The sequence below is a fragment of the Amblyomma maculatum genome, chromosome 10 (assembly GCF_055883805.1).
Source record: "Amblyomma maculatum isolate TAMU_Amacu chromosome 10, ASM5588380v1, whole genome shotgun sequence".
In the NCBI taxonomy this organism is placed as follows: domain Eukaryota; kingdom Metazoa; phylum Arthropoda; class Arachnida; order Ixodida; family Ixodidae; genus Amblyomma; species Amblyomma maculatum.
Window position 1 is genome coordinate 24,671,874 of NC_139353.1, and position 15,657 is coordinate 24,687,530.

Genomic DNA, 15,657 nt, shown 5'->3' on the forward strand with positions numbered 1-15,657 from the left:
ACCACAGAGGCGCTGGTTACTACTTTGCATTAGACTTTCATGACCCATACACATTGACAGTCACATGTGGCTATGCGGGCAAAAATAGGCTGGAAAGAATTGAACTTTTCCAGCTTCTCGCTATTTTATCATACCTGAGGATGGAGAGAAAGGGCGGTCAAGGAGCGGCCTCACCAGGAAAGCACAATAGTTGGGGGTGCATGGCGACAGGAATGTCTCCTTCTCCTGCCTGCTCCCTTTGTTCCTAATTCTATTTCTGTGAGATGCCAGGGCTCACGAGGAAAGCGCAATAGTTGGGGGTGCATGGTGACAAAGGAATGTCTCCTTCTCCTGCCTGCTCCTGGTCCCTTTGTTCCTCATTCTATTTCTGCAAGATGCCCAAGTGGTCTTAGCCACAGAAGAGAGGTCCTCAACTTTAGCAAAAAGGTGTTACAATGACCAGGAAACCATGAGAAGCCATCTTTCACGATATTGTAATGACGTGCTCATGTAGGCTGTTTCGATTTGTCCCGCAGCATGCCGTCATTGAGCGTGTGAAATGGGAAAGAAGAACCAGGAAAATTGAGTAGAGGGCAATATTTCGTTTGCTTGTATTTTCAAAAGTCATTCCTTAATAGAGAGAGAGAAATAACATTTATTGCACCCGTCAAAAGGTTGGTGAGGATCCGAGGCAAAGCTCTGTCCCAACCATGTCCTCCCCCTCAGCCGTCGACCTGAATCCCTTGGATCTGAGCAGCGGCCAGAGCAAGACGGATGACTTCTCATTGCCCTTTTTCGTCCTGCTTGAGAAGTAGTGCCTCCCAGGACTCATCTGTTCTGTCAGGTTCTCCAAATCTAGGACACGTCCATATCATATGGATCATGTCCGCTATGCCATCGCAACGTTTGCACCTGGGGCTAAAAATTTCCGGTGCCACTTGCTGTAAAGCTGGGGGTTCGGGAATACTCCAACCTGTAAATCCTATTCTAGTGCACCAATTCCTGTAATTATTGTTTGTTTGTTATCTGCGTGACAAAGAATTCATCTGAAACATGGAGGACAAGCGTTGTAGGGTCCCTTAAGAGATGACTTGGAGGCACGTGAGCAGCCAACCACTGCGGACATCACATACGATACTGTGCAGGTGAGACGATAACACAGCAGTCGGTGATCATCGTGCTAATGTCACCCACTGCAGGATAAATGTCTGTCGGTGACCTTCTATTCACCTTGTCCTGCGTGGCCACCTTATTCCTGTAAACTCGCCCAACTTCACCTACCCACTCGATTCTGTTGGCTTGCTTCTCGTGGAATCCACTCCATTACAGCTTACATGTATCACACGCCTTGTCCGTGCCATTTCTTGCGACTACATAATAAAATAATGCACAAAACAGAACGGCGTTTCTTTTTTTAATAGCATGTAAAATGCGAACACACAGTACAAGTGGGCATGGGCCTCCAACCCCTTTGCTTGCGTACTGCACATGCCATGAGGTGCCAAGTGGCTTGTTAGTGTAGAACCTCAATGCTTTTGGGAAAAACGTTCACTCTTTTACTGCACGATTTAGCACTGTGCCTCTTAAACATGGTCTTAATGGCCACCGCAGTTTGACATGGCACTGTCGTTCTGCTTGTGTCTTATGCAGGATGCAATGAAGAGGATCTTGGCCCATTCTCTGGTCACAGATGCAGTGATTTGCCTTTTTTAACACAATAGCGTTAAGGGCCTCGTGTCGCAGAAAAGCCGGTGTCGGCGTTGTGATTGCAACGCGAAAATCGAAAGTAAAGAAACCTGCAGAGTTGAACATGGTTCCTTCGCGTCGCGAGGCGAGCACGCGACCACTCTGCCACAGAACTGCATTGCTTCTCTCCGAATAAAAGTACACCTAATGTATGCGGCGCTCACTGGAAAATTTGTTCGATAATATGATGCTGCTGCAACAGAAGGCGCACGCCGCCGCCCGATTCAAAGCCGTATACTACATCCGTCCATCTTTAAAGTATTCGGGTTAAGGTCAGCGGAGAAAAAACAAACTACAGACTTTAAGCAAGAAGAAATAATCAAATGGAGGTCATCTGATTGGTGAAAGGGGTCCTGCAGTTCGAACAACTGCAGGAGCATTGCAACTGTTGGTTCAAAAGGTTACATTTATCCTTCAGTGTTGTATCTTCATACTTATATTTGATGCAGTTTCGAGACTACTCAGCCACAACTATTCTATGGGCTTTAAGAACCCAACAGCACACACACTTGCACTGCACGTGGCAGTAGGCACGAGTCTCCAATCATGCACATTATCGTTGTCCTGTGGAATGTGCAAAAACTCGCTTAAAATTCATAGAGCTTGTTTCAAAACAAGTGCTGTTGAAAAAAACTAATATGCTGTACTACCAGATTGCTCTTTTCTTTCGTTATGTGACACTCTTGGCAGTACAGCCTGTCTTTGCATCTTATGCTTTGCTATTGGGCAGCTGAAAGGACAGAGGCATGCTGCTAAATGATGCTAGCAGTTTTGGGACCAGTAACAAAAAATAACAGCCAATTTAGCATGGGTGGGCCAAATGCAAATGTGAGGTTTGCTAGCACTTTGGTTTTAATTTCTTTTCTGGGTTACACACACTGTTTAGCATACAGTCGCAATCTGCCATATTATCTATGACCTCCCGATATAGATATGATGACCTGCTTTAACGAAGCCGTACACTGTGCCTGCATGTCCTAGGAGCAGCATAGGATCCATAGATCCTGTTGGGTTCAATCCCCATCTTAAAAGCGCCAAGTTGGCAGCTCCTGCCAATTCGGCTTCAGCCAGACACACAGGCTTTGGTGAAATTGGGGCTCCAGTGTTAGCATACTAAAAGCTCTCAAATGATCAGACGCCACGCTGCGAATGGCTTTCTGCATACCCCTTTGTCAAAACGCATTCATGGCAGCCAGGTTTTAATCATTCTCGTGCTCAGCAGAAGCGCCACATCCAGCTGTAGAGCCAGAGTGGTGGGCAAGGACAAATGGGTCCTGTCAGAGCTTTTTGATCAGACCAGTTGGGAAGCTTTGCTTCAAAAAGAGACGAGTATGTTTTTGAGTGATGACGACGATTTGCGACGGTACCCTTTGTATCGGGTGGGCTCAGTAATGTGCCCTAGCCGGGTGAAATAGACAAACTAAAAAGGTACGAGAAAAGGTATGGGTACGAGTGCTTATGGATTGTGGCGCCATCTAGAAGTGGTCAACAAAAGCTATCTGCTATTGCCACTATTGTCTTCTGAAAATAGCATGTTTTCTTTTTATTTTCCCCCTAATTATCTCTATGGCTGTTGCGTTTATTTTTGCTACTGTACCTTTTCAGCTGATCTTATTTGCCAGGTTCTCAACAATCTGGAAGTTTGCAAAGACACTGTTTTCTTTAATGGCCGCAGGTGCCGCCACCATCCATAAACACCCGAGTTTTGACCAAGTGAGTCCGCCAGTTCTTTATACATGGGCCCTATGGGAAGTTTTGCAGCTGGTCGATTGAAGAGCTCTGGTGTACCATACCCCGTTCTGGTCTTTCCTTGGTGATACGCTAGTTGCACTACCTGAAGTACAAAGACATGCACTTTATTTACATTAAAGTACAATGAAAGTTGTCAATGTGTAAAGCCACTAGGTTCATGCAGGAGGTCGCAACTCTTGAACACCTAGGCTAATGAAATGTTCTGAAGATGTTTGCAGAGGCGTGAGCACTTGTTACACAAAATATCCCATCAAACTGTTGAATATGTTGTTCCGGCAGCCTTCATAACCATTTTATGGCAACAGACATGATACAAAAGGTCCAACATGACAGCGTTAACCTTTGCTCTCAATAACTGGTGCATGGCAAGATCTTGTTTGAAGAGGGCAGCTACAAATGATGGCACATTATGTAAGGCTGTGTGAAAACGGCAGAACAATTTTGGGGACAAAGCTCCGCCTTGAACGGTATGATGCGATAGCATCATTGGGTCCAGTCAGTGGTTCCTCTTGCCAGCACAGATACTGTTTCCGCTTTTATAATTACGATCATTATGCAAAAAACCACACAAAACTTGCATACAAAGCCTCTCTTTAACTGCACCATACAAATGTGCCTGCGTGGCCTAGCGACAGTGCACCTGACTCTTAACCCCAGGGTCAGAGGTCCAGTTCTACCTGATTACCCCAAGTTTTCCTTTCAGCTAGTTAAATCCATTTAGCTTATATATTTACATGTCCTAATGACATCTGAGTCATAATGCAACCTTCTAATCGCAATTTATATAATGTTTAATCACTTTTCAATTTCGCAGCTTCATGTGTGACATCAAGCACTTTCGACCAATCCGGAGCTTTGCGATTGACGCCAGACGCCACCGAAATGACACTGGATTTTCCATATGACGGGACCCTTAACGCTGTCACATGAAAATAAGGCCTTGCGTAAAGAGGCCTGCAGACTTGTTCTACTCCTGAGTGTACCGTTTAAATTTCGAGGCTGAAAATCCATGCCTCACTTAATGCTGAGCTGGGTTAAAAGAATAAAGAAGCAGGTATAGACAAGCGTCATGTTTGTAAACAAAGGTGGCGCTGCGATCGGCAGTGACAAGGGGTGTAGGCAAAAGCGCAGCGTGCCTACACTGCGCCAAGCGACGCTGCCTTCGAAACCAGTTCACGCGTGTGAATATCCTAAGCGTAAGCTTCGCTTGTGCGTAGAAATAGTTTGGTTTATGCCTGGAGAGTGTTTCAGCACATTATCAGCCGATTACTGCTGGAATTACCTGGCAAAGAGCGCTGCATTGACTTCCTTCTCCGTGGCCTCAACAGCGCGTAGCTACGGTATGTAGGCGACTGCAATGAGTGATTAAGTTAAATAAAAATGAGAAAGCGCAATGTATAAGAGAAACTAATATAGTGAGTATTGTTAAACTCCCGGGCCTATCCTAGTGCATGCAAGGAGGACGACAATATGAATGACTGAATTGTTTTTTCTGCTGCTTCAAGCACTTTCCCTCTGAAGAACAATATTATCGGCAACTATATATAGTGAAAAAGAAATTACATTTCTAGCTCTCTTTACCGGCAACTTAAGTAATATATGTTTTCACCTGCTCGATAAAAAAGACGTTTGACGTCTGTTTCATCTTACAGACGTAGCCAAGGTCATTCACAGGTTAATATGTACATGCCTGTAAGAATGCTATCATTTTGTTCTCTTTCCTCTATAGGAGAGACGCATGAGTGCAGATGCAACGTTCCTCCACGATCGCTTGCATTGAAAATTGCGCGATCTGCTGAGCTTTTTTAATGTACTTGGAACTTTTTTTATTCAAATTGCGCGTCATCTTATTCTACTGATTTTGTATCCCTCATAGCCGATTCCACTTTGGGACATTAAACTCCATGTACCCTAAATACTTAAATATCCTGCTCGACCAAAGCTAGGTTGTATGTGGATATTTAATTCGTTCGTCACGATCTTATAATGACCTCCAAAAATAAATTTAAAAAATATGAGAAACAACGCTGCGGGACTGCCTCGATTATAACGATGTTTACTATAAAACCGGTGATGAAGACCGTTGAAACTCGCGAATGTAAAAGCAGAAAAAAGCTACTATACAAGTGCGTGCCTGTTATTTCGGCAATATCCCACTGAGTGACCGCTCAAGGTAATTGCAATTACCTTCGCAGCAGCTTTTGTAACATATGCCGGGGCAGTACTGCGGATGAATGGAACTCACAGTGCATGCAGCTTCCCCGCGGGGTCATACGCACACGGAATATCGCGTCTAAATTTCTTATGACTTGATAGTATATCAAAACGGGCACGAGCTGCAGGCGTTTATTCTTACACTATTCATTGTGCCGCCGAAAAGCAATCATGACAATTAAGGGTTGCAACGAACTGATCTAGTTTCAGTGCAGAAGTGCAACGCACGTTAACCGCGAAGGCAATCCTTCACCGAAGAGTCTACTTGTCGCGCTCAACGCCGCTACCCTTAGCTCTCATCTTAATCCGACCGCAAGAAACATGTTAAAACAAGTGCCATTTTGTTTTTTGTGCCTCGAGGTGCAATAAACCGCACCACAGTTTGCAGAAATATTGGGAATTATGCCCGAAAACACGGCAAGCGCCGCGCATCCAATGCAGACGGCTCGCGCTTTTGCCTACACCACGAAAGTCACTGCTGTCACCAGCGCCGCCGCATCTCCACTGACGTCACGGGCTGACGCTTGTCTATAGACAAGCCCACAGACCTACTCAATGACTAACCAGTAACACAAAAAGGGCCTCTTGAGATAGGGATCATTCTCCTTGTAGTTGGTCGGTTTAATCTTAAGCAAGCACAAGAGAAAATAAAAACTGCACAATATCTTCTCCAGTGCACACGCAACTCCTCCTCCATCGGTGGCGACAGCCACAGGGACAAAGAATATGCAGACTTCTGCAACCAGACATGCTTGAAATTTCTACAATCTATGGCTATCAAAATCTAATTTCTCCGCAAAACGACAGCCATACTGCTGCCAGAACCAAAGTCCATCCGATGCAATACTTGGCAAAAGCAGGCACAGTCACTGTTCACAGTCTGCAAAAAGTTCACACAGCAGTGTCTGGTCTAAAGCCCAACTCTGTCACGCAGTCTGTCGATGATTGGTCACTGTCGTTTCCAAAGCCCCATGGCCCAGGAACGCTGGCTAGGGCCTGAATCCAATGGAGGCTGTTGTTTCTCCTCCTGAAAGGTGCGAGTTTGGAGATTTTGCCACAGCTGCACCAAAATGTACAGAGGAACTAACAGAAAACACGAGGCAAAATCCTCAAGAAGTAAATCTTTGGAGTGAAACATATACTGTCACATTTGTAATCCATTTGGCAGCATTCATTCAAAGTTGCACACATATCTAAGAGCTAGCCTACCTGCAGTCTTCTTTGGTTCTCCTTGAAGGCCTCTAACGGGTTGTCAAACTGGCTGTAGTACTCAAGAACTGTCCGCACATCCTCCACCTCACTTGTAGCGATGGCTGGGCCAAGCAAGAAAAACGGGGAGGGGGGAGAAAGATGAAATAACAGGTCCCTTTTACAGTTTGATGAAAGGTGGGCACAACATATGCAGTGACCTCGGAAACAAGTGTCGAGTAGTTTTGAAATTATACTTTAGTTATTTAGGTCTAGTCATGGTATAGTAGGTGCCCTGCCAATATCAAAACTGCGACATGTTGGCCATGCAGAGAATTGGCAGAAATCCCCTCCGGCAACCTTAGAGGCAACTTTTAAGTACCGCAAATCTTCATTAATTCAGAGTTCAAGGCAGCAGGAAAAAATAAAAAACGCTTGAATTATCTAAGTGTTGAATTATTTAATGCCCCCCTCTCTTCAAACTGCAAAAAAGCATTCACAGCAAAGTAAAATTTATTTGTGAAAATCTTGGCAATGGGCACCTCTTTGTGTGTTTTGCATAACAGGAAACTTCATCGCACAGACAGTGATAAACACATGATAAGCATGGAGTTTCGGTTTGCCGAAATAATGCTGGTGTGTGCAGCTGACAGCCGCCATTTCTGCAAGCTGCTGCAAAGGTGAAAAAAAAAAAAAAAAAAATAAGAAAGATTACAAGGGTTCAATGCTGCTGAACCAAATATTGAGCGAAAGCATTAGCTGCGGGTGACCGAGCGTTCTTCTCTTTTTCTTCTTCCTCAGCCCACATATAAAGCCCCGCTTTAACCAAGTCGTATGAATGTGCCTTAGTGGCCTATAGGGGTAACATGAATGCCAGGGTCCTAGCAGGCTGATTCTGACATAACCGTCCCATGTGAAATGAGAGACCCAAGTTGGCAGCTCCTGCCAGCCCGTGTGTCAGGTGGGTAAGACGTAACTGCGGCCGGGTCACGCGAAGGCTTAAAAGTGCGAGTAGTCATGCTTTTGCAATAAATGTGGCTGGGCTCTCTTTTGGCCTATCGATGGGAGGCTGCTGATTGTCAACATGGCCCCACGTATCAGAGGGGTGTGGAACACAATGCAATAGCCATTCAGGCCTGAAGAAGAATGTCTGGACGATCACTTGTCGAGTGGGCCACACTTTGATACATCACTTCAGGAGCCCGTCCATATTAAACCAACCCTAGGGTGTCCAAATGAATGAGCTCCCGACACTCCAGGTAGTGCCTGTGCCGTCCACCGCATTTGTTTTGAAGTTTTTCACATTCCTCAAAGGGTGCCATACCTTGTAAAAAAAAAAAGCGGATTAATTAGATTCCACTGCAGAAGTTTGCACATTTACATGTTCTGTCAATTACTGAAAAACGAGAGCAAGACTGCAGTGGTGATGACAATGATACAGTGGCGTAATGTGGAGACAAAAGACTCCATCGAAAAAATGGCCGCGGTGGCTGGGATTCAAGTTCAAGTTTATTTTGAAGCCACGTTCTTCAGTTCAGCAGTCGAGGACCCTAACCAACGAGCTACAGTGAAGGGATCGAAGAGAGAACGAAAAAAGAAAGTACACATAACAGCACATCACACTCCAACTAAGAAACCGATATAATGCGACTATCGCGAAGGTGCATGAAAGAGAGGAAATGTGCCAAATACTCACTGCGCAGGAACTGAGCCAAGTCAACGAGCGTGCGATCATCGTCGCTGCCGTCCCACTTAGGAAGCCGCAAAGCATTACGTGGCTGCAGAGAGCAAGCTTCGGCGCTCCAGTCCACGAGGATTACGCGCGAGAGGTCACGGTTGAGGCAAGACAGGTCCTGCAAGGACACGAACGCGGCACTCTTATCAGTAATCCTACCCACTTATGTGGGCTGAATGCCTTGCCCTGTTCAGTAACACAGCTATTACATCTAGGTGGCTATGCCAAACGCTTGCACACTCTATTGGTTTGCAAGTACCCTTTTGCCACATCACAAAAACTGGATGCAAAATCAAATATTTTACAGCACAGCTGAGTCAGCCTGCATGTTTGTGACAGATGACAATGTCAAAAACTCGATACTGGTCTGTTCTCAGGTGTGCTTTTATGTGCTTTTAATGGCTCATATCTTCATGCCTAGTCCGTGTATCCTTTTATCACTCTTGTAACCGAATACTGTACCTATAAGAACAATGTAACACGTTGCAACTTAACCAATTACATAACCTGTGCTCCTTGAGCAACAGTCATAAGCAAGGAAACATTTCACTGTTCTTCAGTTTATAACGGTTATAGCTTCAGGACAGGGCCTTATGTTGCTTTTTTTTAGGCTAGGAAAAGTGCAGGGGTGGAAAGGCTGCTCCCCCATCCTGCTCCAAAATACATTACTCCAAAACTGCTCCAAACTGGCAGCTGCGGTGTTTTACTATCAACTTTAGCTGAAAACTGGAATGATGGCAGTGCACTGCTGGCAAAGGACTACAGATTTGCATGTCTCTATAAATCAACGATAAAAAAGGGTGATTCATTTTTTTCTGAAATTGTTCCTATTACATGTCGCCACTCATCATACGACATCAGACTGCAGAGTAGGTTTGCATTACCAAAGTGCAGAACTAACTATGGGTTTTGTATGTTGAGATTTATTGTGCCAAAGTTCCTAAATACCCCTTTGAGTGACCAAGTGAATATTATGTCTTTTTCTTCCATTCGTAAAAGCTTTATTCAGCAATCTATGCTACAGTGATGTCAATTGTGTTTGAACGTACTGTGCCACTCTGTGTTATAGCCTCACGGTCTTCTGCGTCTATTATTGCTGCCAGTTATGAGATATGTTCTGTCAACCTTGTTCTGTAGATGCACTTGTATTCTTTCTTTTTTTTTTTTACCAGTGGTTGTTTCTGCCTTGTGCCTACTGCTGACTTGTAGGGGTGGTGAGGCCCGTCAAGCGGTGCATAATTCACTGCTTTTTTCTCACCATCCCCAGTTTGCATGTACAAACTGAAATAAAGATTGATTGATTGATTGATTGATCTTGCACTGGGCTCCAAACAATCTTTTGAAAGCTAGGGAAGCGTGGAGCATAATGAATAATTCTTCGCAAGTAAATTTAACATGGTCCACAAGTGACTGGAGGTAATTAATTGTGAAAAAAATGCACTGCACATGTGACATAGCACATCCTCCCAGACCTTTGAATCGCCGGTGGATAGAGAAGCAAGAACAGCAAGCGAAGCAGATAGCACAAACTACCATAAACCACTAGAAAACTTGTCCAGCAGAAAAAAAGCACAGAATGTTGTAATGCTTTTGCTGTGAAACAAACGGGTACTTCACGATCGAGCCTCTTTGTCACTGAAAAGCGTATCCAGTGTACGCCAGACAAAACATATACATGAAATGTTATGGGGTGGTGTGCCAACCACTAGAAACCTTCTCAAGGGTGTTGTATATGTTGGAAAGCCATACAGGGCCGATAGCCAATATGTTAAAACGGAAGCCCTATTGGCAGGAGGCAGTGAAGTAAAGAAGCTGAGGGATGAAAAGGCTACCCTTCAGTGTCGTTTATCCTCCCTGAAGGCATTACTGACCAATGCTCGGGAATTTATCAGCACAGGCGCAGGATCAAGAAGGATATGCAAAAGACAGAGTGGAAATTTTGCGCCCATTGATGTGAACTCCAAACCAGTGGTACTGCTTAAGCACATAAAAGTGGTAGACTCCATGTTTGAATCTGTCAAGTAAAAAGAGGCAAAAGCTCTAGGTCAAACTAGGCATTCAGTTATGAAGCGCAAAAGCAAGCATTCTGTATGCTGCTAGTCTGTTCCAAATTATTGTTTAATTAGGTAAGCCTCCATTATTTTAAACACCATTACATGTTTCGGCTATTTGTGTTGTCGTCAGAGGTGCGTGCGCATTAGGAAAAGCATTGAACCTTGCATAAAATGGAATCAAATTCAGGATTTTGTATGTCAGGAATAGAAAACTAGTGTTTGACCCTAGAAACATACTCTATAACTAAGATGCTCTAAAACTCACAAAGTGCTTGAGCCTGGTTCCACCGCTGAAAGTAAGATAAAACTAGAAATCGAAAACAGGTGCTACTGTTTGTGTTCAAATTTGGGTTGAAATGAGGTTCTTCAAGTAAGTTTCATAATTTGCGCTTTTTGGCAATTATCTCTTGCAGCAAAAATTATTTACGAGTAGTGAGCACTGATGTGATTGACATAAAATTATGTATTTACACTCATTGCCTTCATAAACAGTCTTGAAATGGCAGCATGCACCAAAAAAGCATGCTCCACATATGTTTTTGTCTTGTAATTTGCAACTCTTCCTTCTGTTGCATACATCGCCATCCTCATGAGCAGCACTTCAACACCTCTGCTAGGCAGCCTTTGTACACTGCAAAACTGATCAACATCACACCGGCCACCTGAGATGCCAGACAGCATTGAAAGAGGATGTCACTGTGCAGATGGCGCTTAAATGTCAATAAAACATTGTATCAGGGCTGTGTTCTGGTTTTTCTCTGGTTTTCAAACTTATTCACCATGCCACGGATAATAAAAATTAAAAGAGGGATAAAATCAGCAGCTATCTGGAAACACTATTAAAAAAAAGTACAATAACTACCACCACTTCTAAAGTAGTGCCTTCAGCTTTTTACATAGATGAACTACCTTCCAAGCCATTTTTGTTTAGAAATCAGGTTAAAGCATTTTTAAAATAATGGCTCTGAGTGTAGGAATTGGATTAAATTGGGTTTTACCTGAAAATAAAGGGCCCTACATTAACAGTATGAAAGTATTCCTACTTTTGAGTAAAAGACATTAAAATACAGATTAAAATAGAGAAAAGAATGGTTCCTAAAAACTTTTGCCACTACATCATTTCCGAAGCTAGCATTGGTACAATTCAATATTTTGCTAAAAACATAGATGAATTCAGAGGCAATGAAACAATAACTATGCCAAATATGAAATAGAATATTTAAGCACCTTTAACACACACGCACACGCACACGGACGCATGCACACACACACACACGCACACACACACACACACACACACACACACACACACACACACACACACACACACACACACACACACACACACACACACACACACACACACACACACACACACTTGGTTTAGTTATGGTAAGCTTTCTGTGTGCTAATTCACAGCAGTTTCACAACCTCATAGTAATATCCTGCAAAAAATTTCAGCAGTTTATTAATGATTCAAGGAGGAAGGCCATGAGAACTAGTTAAGAGAAAAAAAAGAAAAAAAAGCACATGCCCACACAGCCGTTATTGTTGAGACAGAGGGAGTAGTGGAGAAGCTGTACAGCTGCATTTGAAAACACGGATGTGCGTGCAGGACTTGCCTTGACATGATGTCCACCTGTGTATCGGGTGGCATCTCTGAATAGCCGGTACATGATGTAGCCCTGGGGGTCCAGGCTGTCCAGTATGGGGTATGCAGTCTGCACTCGAGTCGACAGAATGAAGCAGTGAAGGCATTGAGGCATGTGGCTACGCTCACATCCCCACTCTGGCTAATGTGAAAAAACTGCCTGCAAGCTGTGAAACTCTACCATTCTTTGATTTCTCTTATCTGAGAATGGTCTTGATAAATACAGTAATTCAATGGTACAGTGAAAACAAAGTGACACAAACTGCTCACAGCAAGCTGCCCTTTACGTAAAAAAAAAGCACTTATGCGAAGAAGGCTTCCAAAGTTTTAGTGCTAAATAAGCCAATTCACACCACTAGTTTGTCTTGGGAAACATAAGAATGCCAGCACACAGCTTGCTCTACGTTTTGCAACTATCTAAGAACAAGGAAGCCAAGGATGGTCTCAAAACTGCCACATCACCCAGATGCCACAGCTGACAGCAACACTAGCCATGCTAAACTAATACACCTGCTACACGGGTGTTTCAAATGCTTTCCAACAAAATTTCATTTCACTTCCACTTGACTCCCAAACAAGTGCTGCTGCATGCTTTTCGAAGGCATTCAGTTTGAATGACATTCCAGTTAACAGAGGTTCATGAAGACATCCAATATTTTCTAATGCCTTCAACGTGTACTCTCGCTTGCAATGTTTTAACACTCTAGGTTGGAGCATAAGTATAGAAAATAAACATATTTTTGGAACTATCAAATTTTTAAATATAAGTTACATTTATTACATATCTTTAACTGAAAGCTGTGTTCTAAATAAATATACTGCACACACTTTTTGACCCCCATCACTGAAACAGCTGAAACCAACTTATTTGTCCAAGTACCACTTTTTCCCCCAGTTAAAATATAAGTGAAATTTATTATTGAAAACAACAGTTCTATTGAGAAATATATCTAGTATGCAATGAAACGTTGCTGCTGTATTAACGGAAATGAAACTTGAAGTGTAGCAACGCCCCTTTTAGAGGATTCTCCTGCTGCCAGCTGCGTAATGTGGCAGTTTCTTGGATTTTAGTAATTTAACTAACTGTCACTGCAACTGTTGATATCACTAACACATTCCACAGTCCTGTGGTCATTGCATACTCACAAATCCTTGCTCCGAAGTGTAGACGACCACTTCAAAGAGCGGTGGCCCGACTTGCTGCAAGAAGAGGTTCACCCCGGGCCGCTTCTTGAAGCGCCAGCCAGTCTGGTACGTCCAATCCGGGTGCACAAGCACCCCTGTCATCTCCAGGACTAGTGTGTATGGTGGCTGGTAGTATGGCTCCGTCAAGGGGTCTGGAAGAAGCTTCTCACGGGATGGATCCTTGATCATCTGTGCACGAAAGATCACTGTCACCATAAGCCAAGTTGCATTCACTGCATGATGAAAAAGCCTCACCCAATAACCTCTCATTTATAAAAAAAAGAAAAAGATACAGGTCAAGACGTCTTTTTCTTCTACTGACATAATTGCGAATGGTTTATACTGCATTTTGTAAGTTGCTTATCATGTCGCAAAGCACGCAGACCGCTTAACTAGTATTAACAAGCACACTGTTTGCTTATACTTCTTGTAGGGATGCATTGACTAACCAGTTTGCCTGCTCTATGCCATGTAGTCCATCAGAAGCACAAGTGCTTGCTTGCATCAGTAAGGGTACAGAGTCCAAATGGGCATTAATAATGAAGTATTAATGATACAACGCAGTAATGACCAATTTCAGTGAATCACTACACTTTGCGAAGTTCCATGCAGTGCCACTACGGGTGTACACCATCACCATCATCATCAGCCGGACAATACCCATTGCAGAGCGAAGGCCTCTCCGATATTCCTATAAGGAACCCAGTCCTGCGCTAGTTGCATCCACTTGACCCCTGCGAGTGTTTTTACCTCTGCCTTGTTCACGCGGGCAAGGTACAATGAAGTGAAATTTTAGTTGTCCTCAGTTTCTTGCACTCGTATCTTAATCATAATTCTTGCAGGCACAGGCACACAAAATGTTTCGCTGTGTTGGGCCGGTAACGCTTCATACTTGCGTTTAGCGCATTGTTAATTTTTAAGCAACACATGCGAATTTCTTACCTTGTTATAGAGCTGAAGTTCCTTGTAAGTTCTGTACAAGTGGGCTTTCCAGCGGGGCACTGAAATGCGCCAGTGACATTCAGTGACATCTGCATACAAAATACCTCTAGCCTACTTACTGTGACTGAATTCATCTTTGATCTGAAATAAAATTGATAGCCAAAGGTTAGGGGACCGAGACACAACAGTGGTAAACAATGACAGACGCGTTACGCCAATACTACTCAACCACGTAAGCTTTCAAAAAGCACCGCAAGTGCGAATGCGCTGCAAAAACGTTGACGCGAAAGCTACCTATTAAGCAGCAGTACCAAAAATCGAGTCTACCGCCGTTTATTGTAGGGTACGAAATCAGCTCACCTCGTTGCCGTGCTCATCCAGCGGAGGGGCACCTGCAAAAGAAAAGCGAGATGACACCCGACACGCGTTTCCTGCCGCCGCAAGCTACGCACCCCAAGCGACAACAAGGAAGCCTCCGACACCGGTGAACATCGCGCCGAATGCCACGAAGGTATACTTCATCGCCCGCTGTGAAAACTGGTCGGTCGAGCGGCCAGAAGCACCACTGCCAGCACCACTGCCGGCACCACTGCCAGTACCGCTGCCGGTACCTGCGTCGGCGAGACGGCGTCGCGCTGCAGGACCGGTATCCCATTGCTTGCGAAGCGTAGACCATCTCTGCGGTTGCCTCGACGCCGGTAACCACGAAGACAAGTTTCTAAACAATGACGGTCCATTTTGAGACGGTTGTACAAGTTTGGGTCTTAGCCCATGCCACAAACACATGCACGCTCGACCCACCGCCATTTTGCAATTGCGGCTTGGCTTGGCTTGCTCTGCCTACCGCCGGCTTTTCGAAAGCAAAACCTAAGCAAAACTAAACTGTGCCTTGGGCCATCGTTGCCCTGGCTCACAACTATTTCTCGCCTGTATTTTGTATTTTTGTATTGAGGCTAACTAAGAGAGTTCTACTTAAGTTGAGGACAACCAGAGGGCTATGGAACGAAAAATGGTAGGGGTAACATTAAGAGATAGAAAACGTGCAGAGTGGGTCAGAGAAATAACTCAAGTTACCGACATTCTAGTAGAAATTAAGAAGAAGAAATGGACATGGGCAGGACATGTAGTGCGAAGAGAGGATAACCGATGGTCGCTGAGGGTAACAAACTGGATTCCAAGGGAAGGAAAGCGTAGCAGGGGGCGGCAGAAAG

At 44.2% G+C, this 15,657-nt stretch overlaps 1 protein-coding gene across 1 annotated transcript; it reads right to left on the reverse strand.

Moving 5' to 3' along the window:
• Positions 1–1,368: 1,368 nt before the first annotated feature.
• Positions 1,369–15,293, reverse strand: LOC146175902 (mitochondrial import inner membrane translocase subunit TIM50-like). The gene is made up of 9 exons (XM_084582267.1): positions 14,899–15,293; positions 14,807–14,838; positions 14,566–14,587; positions 14,447–14,505; positions 13,466–13,693; positions 12,291–12,389; positions 8,576–8,732; positions 6,901–7,004; positions 1,369–6,718 (listed from the first exon to the last, which is right to left on the reverse strand). The coding sequence occupies exons 1-9, from the start codon at positions 15,251–15,253 to the stop codon at positions 6,641–6,643; spliced, it is 1,134 nt and encodes a 377-aa protein (XP_084438393.1). The 5' UTR covers positions 15,254–15,293; the 3' UTR covers positions 1,369–6,640.
• Between the last annotated feature and the right edge of the window lie 364 nt (positions 15,294–15,657).

Coding starts and splice junctions, on each gene's coding strand:
- LOC146175902 (XM_084582267.1), bottom strand. CDS start 15,253: ATGGCGGTGGGTCGAGCGTGCATGTGTTTGTGGCATGGGCTAAGACCC. Junction 14,839..14,898: donor CTTCCTTGTTGTCGCTTGGG/GTGCGTAGCTTG, acceptor TTTCTTTTGCAG/GTGCCCCTCCGCTGGATGAG. Junction 8,733..12,290: donor CAGGTGGACATCATGTCAAG/GCAAGTCCTGCA, acceptor GTGTCCTTGCAG/GACCTGTCTTGCCTCAACCG.